Source organism: Tripterygium wilfordii, chromosome 3 (assembly GCF_013401445.1).
Source record: "Tripterygium wilfordii isolate XIE 37 chromosome 3, ASM1340144v1, whole genome shotgun sequence".
NCBI classification, from domain to species: domain Eukaryota; kingdom Viridiplantae; phylum Streptophyta; class Magnoliopsida; order Celastrales; family Celastraceae; genus Tripterygium; species Tripterygium wilfordii.
In genome coordinates, this window is record NC_052234.1 from 1,830,976 (window position 1) to 1,843,138 (window position 12,163).

The 12,163-nt window shown below is 37.7% G+C and overlaps 1 protein-coding gene across 1 annotated transcript; it reads right to left on the minus strand.

The window, feature by feature from the left end:
- Positions 1–6,321: 6,321 nt before the first annotated feature.
- LOC119990567 (cytochrome P450 78A7-like) lies at positions 6,322–8,318 on the minus strand. Its single transcript, XM_038836545.1, has 2 exons — positions 7,300–8,318; positions 6,322–7,199 (listed from the first exon to the last, which is right to left on the minus strand). Exons 1-2 carry the CDS (start codon positions 8,287–8,289, stop codon positions 6,588–6,590), a joined length of 1,602 nt encoding a protein of 533 aa, XP_038692473.1. The 5' UTR covers positions 8,290–8,318; the 3' UTR covers positions 6,322–6,587.
- Between the last annotated feature and the right edge of the window lie 3,845 nt (positions 8,319–12,163).

Genomic DNA, 12,163 nt, shown 5'->3' on the forward strand with positions numbered 1-12,163 from the left:
GCCTGTCAAATAAAATTAGTGAAGTTGGGTATAGTCAGGACTTAATCTATAGCGATTATTTGGGCCAGAGTGGGTACTAAGAGAGTAAGAGTATGAACTAAGTCCAAATTAGTCCACCAAAACAAGGTACAGGCTACATGAAGCCCAATTAGGAAAGCCCAGCAGGCTATGCAAGACGAAGCCCAATCCAGCAAGCGTTACAGGCTAATCCGGTTTAATTATATTCTAATCCTGCAATCCTTACAGGCATGAGGCAAGAATACCTACATGATACAAGTTCATTGGTCAGAGCACATAAATTGCAGTAGCCTCATCAACTAATTAAACAAAATATGTATCTGTTTAATGGGATTTGGGAGTTCCGTAATTCTCTAACATTTATAATTCACATATAATGATGGAGAAAAAGTTATAAATTTTTTTTTTGAAAAGAAAATGGAACTTCATTAGATAGAAAGCTTATCAACATTTACAAAGTGCATAACGGCAAGCCAGGAGGACAATTCTAAATAAACAAACCATACTCGGAGGAGAGTTTCTCAAGTTTGGCTAATTCATGGGCTACCGTACTTGCCGACCTTCTAAAGTGTCTAAAAGATTACCTAAAGATTCTCTATTTTACACAACATAAACAATAATTCTCTTCATCAAAAGTGACGTAGAACGTTTCACGGAAGAGTTCCGTGAGAAGTTGGAACGTGTTCGGACGAAGCAAAAAGGGAATCGGAATTGAAGTTGCTGTTTCTGGAAATTAAAGTTTCAGTTTCCAACTTTGACCGTCCATAACTTTTGATTCCCTCGTGTGTTTTCTTATTATAATATGTTTCCGATGACTGATTTTGAAGACTTAAAGTTGATATTAATAAAGATATCAAAAAGGTGTCGTTTTGCAGTCCAACGGAGTCAATTAAATTTCCTGCACCTTTTATGTTTCAATTTTCCAATTCTAGTTTAATTAGGAGTTCAATTAGGGTTTGATTGTTTTTTCAGTCTATAAATAGTCTCATAAACGTTTGTAATTGATACATTCGGTTTTATTTATAAAATTCCTTAAGGTTTTTTCAATTGTTCTTGGTGGATTCCAAGTTTCCTGATTTCGTCGTGAATGAATTCAAGTGTTCTAGCCTTCGCACTGCGTCAGGTGGTATCGGAGCAGGTCGTTTTCCTGTCAGATATGTCTAACACAGAACGGAATCCCAATCCCAACGACGCTGGTCAAGGGATAGATGATCTATGGACTGCGTTTGATGAGCATAGGCAACAGATGACAGAACAGATGGCCCAACAAAGGCAACAGATGGCCCAACAAAGGCAGCAGATGGCCGAAGTTCTGCGTATGCTTGGCAAATTGCGAGTCAACGCTGGCTAGAATCAACAGGCAGCAAGGGCAGATGCTCGTGATGTAGCACAAGATCTCCCTAATGGCCAAGCAACTGTCAACCAACAGAATCCACAGGCCAACCGTGGTAGACAGGTGTTGCAACCAGCACATCACGACCTCATAGAGGATGATTTTGATGTTGAAGAAGCCGTGGATGATGTGTATGGTGATGATGGTCTGAATTACAATCAGGTTCTCGGAGGATTTAAGCTTTGTGTGGATATTCCACCTTTTGATGGAAATTTATCGATTGAAGGGGTACTTGATTGGCTTTCAGAAGTTTCGCGGTTCTTTGATATTACTGAAATCGAATAACACAGACAAGTTAAGATGATAGCATACCGTTTGAAGAGCGGGGCTGCTGTTTGGTGGGATGAATTACAAGCAACCGGAAGACGACAATTTAAACAGCCAATTCGTACATGGAGGCGGATGGAGCAGCTCATTCGCACTCAATTTTTACCTGTTGATTATTTGCAGTATTTATTTCAACTATATCAGAATTGCAGTCAAGGAAATCGCACTGTTTGTGACTATACGTCTGAGTGGCAACGGCTGAAGATGCGTAACAACTTGACCGAGTCTGAACATGTTCAGGTATCACGGTATTTGGGTGGATTGAGCCATCAATCCGGGATAAAATTAGGTTGCAAACGATTTGGACAGTGACTAAAGCATATAACTTGGCTTTGAAGGCTGAGGCTAAAGAGAGGGCACCTAGTAGACCTGCATATCAAAGACAGAATGAATTTGAATCCTCTAGTGTTGCTGCGAGGAAGGGGTAGTGGTAGTGCAGGACTGAAGCACCCTGTTGCAAATTAGGCTCAAAATCCAACATGTCCAGCCCAAGGGAGCAGAGGTAACAATTCTAATAATCCATATTCTCGTCCCACTGGTAATAAGTGTTTTAGGTGCAATAAACCTGGTCACCGTTCCAATGAGTGTCCAGAACGTCGACCAGTTAATATGGTAGAACAAACGGACGATCAGTATGATGGTTTTGATTGTGAGTGTGATGATGTCTTTGAGGGAGACTATATTGAGGATGCTGATGATGTACCTGAGGAAGAAGTGTCTTTAGGGAAGTGTGTGGTGAAACGTGTGATGTATGCACCGAAACTGGAGGAGTCTCAAAATTCTATAAATTTGGCAACAAAATGTGAGATGCAACATGTTGATTTTATTGGGGTTGATGATTCTAATTTCATTATTAGCTCCTCAATATTAGAGATTGTCAAGGAGTTGATGTTGAGAACTACGAATTTGGGTCGTCCAAATTTTATGGAATTTGTTGAGTTCATGAGTATATTGAACAAACTATATTATTCGAAATACTTGTTTCTTTGGCATGAAAGAATACAAATTCAACCAATGGACTCGAAGACTTCAAAGGATCAACTCTCTTTGAGTATCATGGTGAAGATAACTCTTTTTAGTCAAATTATAACTCGGGGTTGAGTTCTTTCCAAGTGGAGGGGATTGATGTAGAACGGTCCACGGAAGAGTTCCTTGAGAAGTTGGAACATGTTCGGAGGAAGCAAAATCGGAACCGAAATTGAAATTGTTGTTTTTGGAAATTAAAGTTTCAGTTTCCAACTTTGACCGTCCATAACTTTTGACTCCCTCGTATGTTTCCTTATTGTAATTTGTTTCCGAGTACTTATTTTGAAGACCTAAAGTTGAGATTTGGAAGGAGATAAAAAATGTGTCGTTTTGTAGTCCAACCGAGTCAATTAAATTTCCTGCACGTTTTATGTTTCCAATTCTAGTTTAATTAGGAGTTCAATTAATGTTTGATTGTTTTTTCAGTCTATAAATAGTTTCATAAACGTTCAGTTTTATTAATAAAATTCCTTGAGGTTTTCTCAATTGTTCTTGGTGGATTCCAAATTTATTGATTTCGTCGTGAACGAATTCAAGTATTCTAACTTCCGCACTACGTGATAAAGAACCTCTATTCACTTATTTAAATATAAAATAATATTTTTTACTACTTTAATCTCTCTCCTCTCTCCTCACTCCTCCTCCTCTCTCGCCTCACTTTTCTCTCTCTCCTCTCTTTCTCTCTCCACATTTTTTTTTATCTCTCTTCTCTCTTCCCTCTCCAACAACATCTCTTATTCCCTCAAATCATGAAATCAAGCCTAAAAAAAAAATTAATCTTCTTCAATTTTTAATGTCATTAATTTATTATTTTAAATAAAAATAATTGATGAATATCAAATATAATTAATCTATTGTTTTAAATAAAATTAATTTATCATTTTAAATAAAAGTAATTTATATTAATAGAATAAACAAAGTAAAGAGAAATAAATGTTATTTTAATCCAGTAAAAAATATGATAAGTAATCTGATGTAGTGTTGTTGGATAATGAATCTGTAAAATAATGAAAAATGATATTTAATCTATATTTTAAAGAATGTATTAAGATAATCTACTACAGATATTGTAATACATACATGCAAAATATATGTATATATAGTGGATCCGTCCTGCCCAAAACAGCCAAAGCTAAGGTTTTGATTATCTAGCTAGTTCAAGACACCACAACTTTTTATACCTAACTCTAATCAGTAATCAATTCCCTCCTCCCTCTCCTCTCCCACAAGCATCAACACTCACACGCATGAATACCGTTTCACTTTATGGTATATTTTTTTTCAATAGAACATCGTTTTTCGGAACCGTTTTAAATATCAAAATAACTAGGGCCGCCCTTACCCTCCCTCAATTAATTGGGACTCAAATTGATCAGTAGAGCTGCCAGCACGGTGAGCCAATGAACCACATGAAATGTAAATACTCACTGAATTCCCAACTTAACATTGCTACTCACTTCATCTCACCCATCAAGTTCCGGCTTGCACTTTACAAAAAAGCCTTGCTTTTACAAAGTGAGGTGGCAACTCCCCATTGCACAACCGACATACAACTCTATCATTAACTAAGCTCACATGAAATGAATGAGTTGGCACTGCTTCTTTACAGTAGTGAGGACAGTGGAGCCTGCAAGCTAGCACGCCTAAACAAAACTGAACATCACCAGATCACATACATGGCACCAGAAGAAGCAGAAGTAGAGAGACTGTAATAAGTGATGACCAATATTCGTATGGCCTTTGCAGTAAAATCATTGACCTTGTCACGTGCTTTTGTTCATTTCGATTATTGAGCCACCCAGCCTCCTAGTCCTTGTTTGTGTGTGTAGATATATATATATATATATATAATACTGTTCTGGACTGTAGTAAATGTGTACTGCTGCAGCACTAATTTCTGCGGCTGTGGACTGCATTTGCGTGCTGTGCAGGCCTTTGCTAAACAAACATAGGATAGGGGGTAGGCTGTGATGGAAATTGAGATCGTACGGCTATTGTTGAGTGATTGAGTGAATCTTGGAATTGGTACACTTTTGGAACTGAATATTTATTTTCATGATCGCAAAGATCTTTTTGCTTGAAGAGCCAGCCATAGTTGGTAGCTAGCTGTAACCGTGTCTCTCGTTTTGACAATTTTGAGCTGATCTTGTTTCATCCCAACCAGTTCTCTCAGGATATTTTGTCACCATAGTCCATATCCGACTAGCTAGTCCGAAACAGTCCACTCCAGTTTGAATGAATCAAATACGTCCTTTGCATGTATTTATACTGTAAATATATGCCCATGTACACATATAATTAATAAATAAACATATATATATATATATTGAATCTCACTTGTCTTACACTTGAGAATTTTTGTGTATATATATACATAAATAATAGCTACGCGGGTCATAAATGAGGGATTAATTTGCTGCTACATGCCTGAGGCCAATTCAATGCACGAAACAAAGTAACAAACCAGTAGTAATCAGTAATCACAATATTTACGAAAAATAATTTCATCTAATGAAATATTAATCATACATTGAATTCTAACTACATTTATACCTTTGTGATCGTGGAGTTACATAACCATAAATCCATGATGGATTTGGCATAAAGTGTTTGTTTGGCACAATTAATTTTGGCAGGAAACGTTGCATCAATTATAGGAGTATATATTACTATAACTTTTTAAATGTTTAATTCTATTTATATGATAAATATCTTGTAATTTATAATTTGAATTATAAATATTTATGATGAAATTATCAAAAAAAATCATATAATAACAAATGACAAAAATTTACATTTCTGATATTTTTGGGTAATTTTTATTATATCTTCTAAACTAAACGTTATTTGTACCCTAAGTTTTTTTCAGAATTTATAAGCAGTAGCATTATTTTTCATCCCATATAAACTTCAACTTATTTTGACAGCTTTCATTGAACGTTAAATCCAATCCGGCTCTCAAATTACTAAAAAATTTGAATCTAAAGATTGTAATTTTGTCACATCGTTACATAGAAAGACAACTTTTACACTTTTCTCTGTATTTACTTCTCATTCAAAAATCTCTCACAAGTTTACAAATAAAGTTTTGTGACAAATTCAAATCTTCACCATCGGATTCAATCTTATGTGTCCAATTACAACCTTTAGATTTACATTGGAATTTAAGACTCCAATTACAGCCAAGTAAGTTGAGCTTGAAGACGCGTGTCAAGAGAATCGAGGGTGATTTTCTATCGTCGGACGTCAATTGCCAAACCAGAAACAAAAAAACACAAATCCAATCCTGTTTAAACCGAATTCCCACATTTATTTGCGTTTTTCACTACAAACACAATCCACGCCTACACCACATCCCCTTCATGATTTTTTATTAATTGAAATTGAAATCGAAGCTTGAACACATACCTAATTCATTTATTATCCAATCAATTATTAACCAAACCACCTCCCATTGAACACATACCTAATTCATTTGATTATCCAATCAATTATTAACCAAACCACCTCCCATTCATCGTTCTCATTGTGATTTGAAAACAAAAAAATAGCCAAAATGGAGAAAATGAATAACACCGGTTACAATAAAGTTAAATATTTTATAATACACTAGCATTTCAATTAAAAGGGATCCTTACAAACCATTTCCAAAACTGGAGCCCCTTGCTACAATCCCAACTGTTAATCCACATTAATTAATATCCTATAATACCTAAACAACAGACTTTTAAAAGACTATAGATAATTAAGGGAAAACAACCGTACTTAACCAGTGGATTAACTTACAATAATACTAATTAATTAATTAAGACGCCCCCAGAAGTCAACCATTCCTTTGGACAGCCACAGCATGAAGAGGATACTTCATCTCACAAGAGAGCTTCAGCACTTCACTCAAATCAACCGGGTGCGCCGCGTCCTGAGTCCATCTACAGTGGTGCACCAAATTAGCCACCCAGAGTGTCACCGTGGCTAACCCTAGATTCTTGCCTGGGCACACCCTGCGCCCAGCCCCAAACGGTGCGAGCCTCGTGTCACCACCTCGAACGTCCACGTCAGCACCTCCCTCGCTTTCAATGAACCTTTCAGGCCTGAACTCCAAGGGGTCTTCCCACACCTGGGCATCGTGTGTGATGGCCCACATGTTCACCATGGCAGTAGTGTTGGCGGGAATAAGCATTCCGTTGCTGAGCTGGACGTCCGATGTGGAAAGACGAGCCCAAGAAAGTAGTGGGCCCGGAGGATGGACACGAAGAGTCTCCTTCACCACGGCTTGCAAGTAAGGGAGCCTTGCCACGTCAGCGTCTCTCAAACTTCCTCCGACACCGTTTAGTTCCCTGTGAAGCCGCTCCTGCACCCGCGGATGGAGAACCAACTCGGCCATAACCCACTCGGTCAACAAAGCAATCGTATCGGTTCCCCTGAAAATCATTTCCTGCATATGAACAATGCAAGGCTCAACTCAGCGTAACTCGGGATTAATGAAAATTTAAGATTTAATATTTAACGAAATTAATTAATAAATAAAAACTAACCCATAAAACAGCGATCATGTCATCTTCATGAAGCTTCTCTCCACCGTCCAAACCAAGCAAAACATCAACGAAATCACCATCGTCCGTCGAGTTCTCCATCCCACGGCGTCTATGCTCTTCGATGATCCCTCGAACGAATTCTCGGACTCGCGGAACGAGCTTTGAGCAGCGATCGTTAATACGATTCGGGTCATAGAAGTAATTAAACCAAGGCAAATGATCAGACCAGTTAAAAGCGCCCAACAGCTCAAACCCTTCTCTCACCATTGATTCAAGCTTTTCAAGCTCTACGCTATCATGCACCGGATCGTATCTTTTGCCAAAGACACTCCCCATGATATTGTTCAAGGCCGCCAACTGAAGGTGCTTTCTGAGAGAAACAAATCCCCGGTGTCTCTGCTCGTGTTCTATACTACGCAGCATGGTGGCGCAGTCTAGCAGGCGGCCACTCTCGTGAGCTAAGATACGTCGCGGAGAGAAAAGGTGAGTAGAAGCGATTCTCCTTAGGAGCCTCCAGTACGTTCCGCTGGGAGCGAACCCAATGGCTCGATCAAACATCAAGCTCTTAGCCGATTGTTTAATGGGACGGTCAGCGAAGTGCGGAGAGGACAATATTTCCCTGGCCGTATGCGGATCAGAAGCGACGACTACAGGAGTGGAGCCGAGGCTGAAAGCCATGAGCTGAGAGTTTGCCCGGCTCCAAGCCATAGACGCCAGGTAGCGGTGAGCCAAGCCACGGCTGAGAGTAAAAAGACTTCCAAAGAAGGGCAAACCACGAGGCCCGGGAATAGAAACCTTGCCTCTCTGGTTCCTCCCATTTTTCCATGCAACACCGCCAACAGCATAAAACCAAGTCAAAAGCACAAGACCCACAGAAGCCATAAAAAGTGCCAGCAAGACATAACCATCCAGAATATTCTCGGACCCAAGAAACACCGGGAGCGTAAACACCCACCAAGTAGCATCTTTCTTGACCAAACCCATCTCCATCTCCGTCTCTCACAAGCAAAAAGAGACCCAAAAATGAAAGTTTTGGAGAAAGTTGTAGGAAAGTTGGTTGTGAGAGAGTGTATATATATAGGTCGTGTGTGGTGTTGATGGTTGATTGGGTAAGGGTAATTGGGTTAGGTGAAAGAGTGAAAACAAATGACTGGGCACAGTAAGTAAAGTAAATATCGGTTTTTCCTTTTTCTTTTCGTTTTGCAATTTTTTTACTTGGGGCTGGGGGATGGTTTTCACGTGGAGGGAGGGTGGTATTGCATGAGCGGGAGTGTGGGAGGTTTGCCGTTATGACTGTTAATTATGAGGGAGAGACGAATTTAATAAGAGAGACCAAGGTTAACAGTCTAAAAACGGCGCAGTAACGCAAAAGTAACGCATCGAGAGTTGTGACTGACGGCTTCGATAAGATGGAGAGAAAGCTGATGATGCTGCATAACACTTTTTAAATTTTTTTTTTTGTGAAAATGACTAGTCATATGAAATTTAGTGGTCAGGGTTGCACTGAACATTTTATATTATAACAAAATAATTAATGGGGTATATATATATATGTATGTGTATATGTGTATGTATATAGTTTGTATTTTTAGGTTAGGTTAAAAGTGGCACGCATCCCATTCAGAGTTGAATAATTATGGAAGGGAAGGCGCACACAGATCATGAATTTTGGTCTACGAATGAGACGAAGTAAGAATGGGGGTCCTGCCAGTGCCACCCATTAATAAAAAGTACTAACAAAGTACCTTCATTATCGACCATTGGAAGCTTCTTTGGGTTTTTTTAGGGTCCGTTTGATAGATAATTTTGATAATGATATACATATTAATATTTATTGGTAAAAAATAGTAACAAATATGATTATTGAAATAATATTTGATTGTAATTTCGTTAATAACATATATATTGTTAAATTGTTATAAAAATTACGTGTAATGATATTATATATTTAAGTTGTAACATATTCAAATAAATGGTGAAATAAATAACAAAAAATTTATAATATTAATTAAAATATTTAGTTAGTATTTAAAATAAAATATGTAGAGTTATAGAAAGAAAAATGAATAAAATTAAGAGAAATTAATTGCACCACAAAAAATGGAATTTTTTTGGGATCTCTTCTCAAACACTTCTCCAAGACATCCTTCGCTTGTTTAGATAGAAAACGTGGAAACTCTGGCAATTCATCCCAATACCCGTTTCGATAAATCATAGCTACTGGGTAGTCGATATTGTTAGAAGTCCCACATCGGAAAATATGTGGGACATTTATTTCTTTATAAGACAAATCCACTCATAGCATATCAACTATGCATTTTTTTTTAATTAAATGAGTTGGGTATTGGCTCACTTATTAGTTATGGAGAAACAAAATCGTGACGTTTAGGTCACATGTGGGTCTTTTAGATATGGACCACCCACATGGTGAATGGTACCACATATAGATCCTAACCTGTTTAGTCGACTTGTTGGAGGATGATGAACCGACCGGTAACCATTTCTGCGATCGTGCACCCAAGTGGGGAAAGAGAAGAAAAGATGTTAGAGAGAAAGCCTTGAAAGAGAGGGATAGAGAGATTGATAAATTGGAGTCGTGGGGGATAGATTGGGGTATTTTTGACAAGGGTATTAACGTCACTCTAATATGAAATAAAAAGAAAAAAAAACATGTGTGACCAATTATGTCTAATTAGTGGTTTGAGTGTATATATTTAACGACATGAGAAACGTAATTAATTGTTCTCTAATTATATGCAAGAACAATATAGGAAATTCGAATAAAGAGCACATTACGTACGTTAATTATGTATTATCTTTTGGTTGTCTCTTGTCAATTAGTTAAATCTTTGCATATATTTGACTCAACACACGACAAGCACTCAGCGGCCCCGACCGGTTTTGTAAGAAGTCGGGGCTGTAGCACTTGCTTCGCTTGTGTGTAGATGTATATAGACTATATATACATATATGTATAGCTAGGTTCGATGAAGATCCACAATTTCTTTCATGGAAACTACGTTTTCATTTGTCTGGTCAACGAAAGACAGAACGCAACAGAGGCGCAGCTTGAAAAGAAATGTCGAAAATACATGCATTTGGTTCTTCCAGTAAGTTGTGGATGCCATGGAGAGATATGGGCTTGTCAACTTTTGCATGACAAAACCTGACCACAAAAAAAAAAGAACAAAAAGAAAAACTATTATTGGGATTCCTTTTGTGTGTGATACATATGAAGGTGGACACAAAATACTCTTTTCAAATGATTTGCTATTAATAATAATGTGTATATATATAGATATATTGATGACGTGCAGAAATGGACTAGTTGGATAAGTTGTTGCTCCGCTTTGTAAGTGTCTCAGTTGATCGGATCAGGAACGCGTACGGTCAGCTAGGATGATGTTCTTCTCTACACATGTAGTGAATGTGAACTACAAGGTTCTCGAGGTTTTTCTCAGGGAACACTATGACGCTCAAATCAGTTTGATAATGAGACAGGTTAAGGAGACTGATTGAAAATGAGAGCTTTCTCTTTAACTAATAGTAGAAAGTGAAAAAGTTAAAGGAATTTACTTGAATGGAGATCCCCTTTTATATCGTTCAGATGTAACCGCTCATTTATGATCGTGAGAGCTGAAAATAAGCATCCCATTTATGATGGAGTGGTTTACCGATCTGTATATGGAGATCACCTCGATGACCGAGGTGGTATCTACCGAGACGACAACAGGTTATATCGAGGTGCTCCTATGTGTACTCTTTTAAGAAAGACACGTGTCAGTGTCTTATTTGATGATATTATCAAATGTGTGTGCTTGTGGTTAAGTTTACTATTCAAAATACCAAAAAAAAAAAAGAAGCAAAAGTTGTCATTTTCGGCATTTATAATAAAAATGTTCCAAGTTAGATCTCATTATTTGTCAAACTGTAAAAATAATAGATCTCAGCAGACATCAGGCCCATGTTTTATTGGGTTGTGCTTCACCTAGGGTCCTTTTTTTTTTTTTTAAAAAAAGTCCAAGTCCAGTTTAACCTGACTTCTGATGTTACACTTGGAATTTGATAATACAACAATTGCATAAGTTGACAGGAGAAGGTTGAGATGGACGAGCTGACCTAAGGCCTTAGATTAAGGTTCCAGTCCAGAAGGGCACGGGTTCACCCTCAACATTTAACCGTTTTATCATAAATATTTGCTCTTAATCATGATATTTAACACTTGCATTATAGTGAAGTTGCGACATCGTCTTCACTGAGAGTGATTGTTTTCATCGAAGTCATTGGAGGCAGAGTATCATCACTGGACAACATTATCTCTTATGCAAATCGAACACTTGCATTACGGCGAAGTCGCGACATCGTCTTCATCGAGAGTGATCGTTTTCATCGAAGTCACCTGAGGCAGAGAATCATCACTGTACTTCTGTTTAACCAGGGTAGCACTATCTCTTATGTAAATTGATTGATGCTTAAACAACATTATCTCTTATGCAAATCGATTAGGCATAATAGCAGTGATCGTTTTCATCGAAGTCACCGTTGTTTAAGCAAGGCAACATTATCTCTTATGCAAATGGATCGATGCTTAAACAACATTATCTCTTATGCAAATCGATTAGGCAGAGTAGCAATGATCGTTTTCATCAAAGTCATCGAAGGCAGAGCATCATCACTAGACTTCTATTTAAGCAAGGCAACATTATCTCTTATGCAAATCGATCGATGCTTGCAAATCGATTAGGCAGAGTAGTGTCATCTCTTATGCAAATGGAGATGTCAAAATTTAAACTACAATAATGAACTATATTTTCAACTACAATAATGAACTAAAATAAAATATCTTGAGATGTCAAAATTTCCA

Excerpts from the sequence above, each read along its gene's own strand:
- LOC119990567 (XM_038836545.1), bottom strand. The coding sequence starts at position 8,289 with ATGGAGATGGGTTTGGTCAAGAAAGATGCTACTTGGTGGGTGTTTACG. Across the intron at positions 7,200-7,299 it reads ACATGATCGCTGTTTTATGG|GAAATGATTTTCAGGGGAAC; the intron begins GTTAGTTTTTAT and ends GTTCATATGCAG.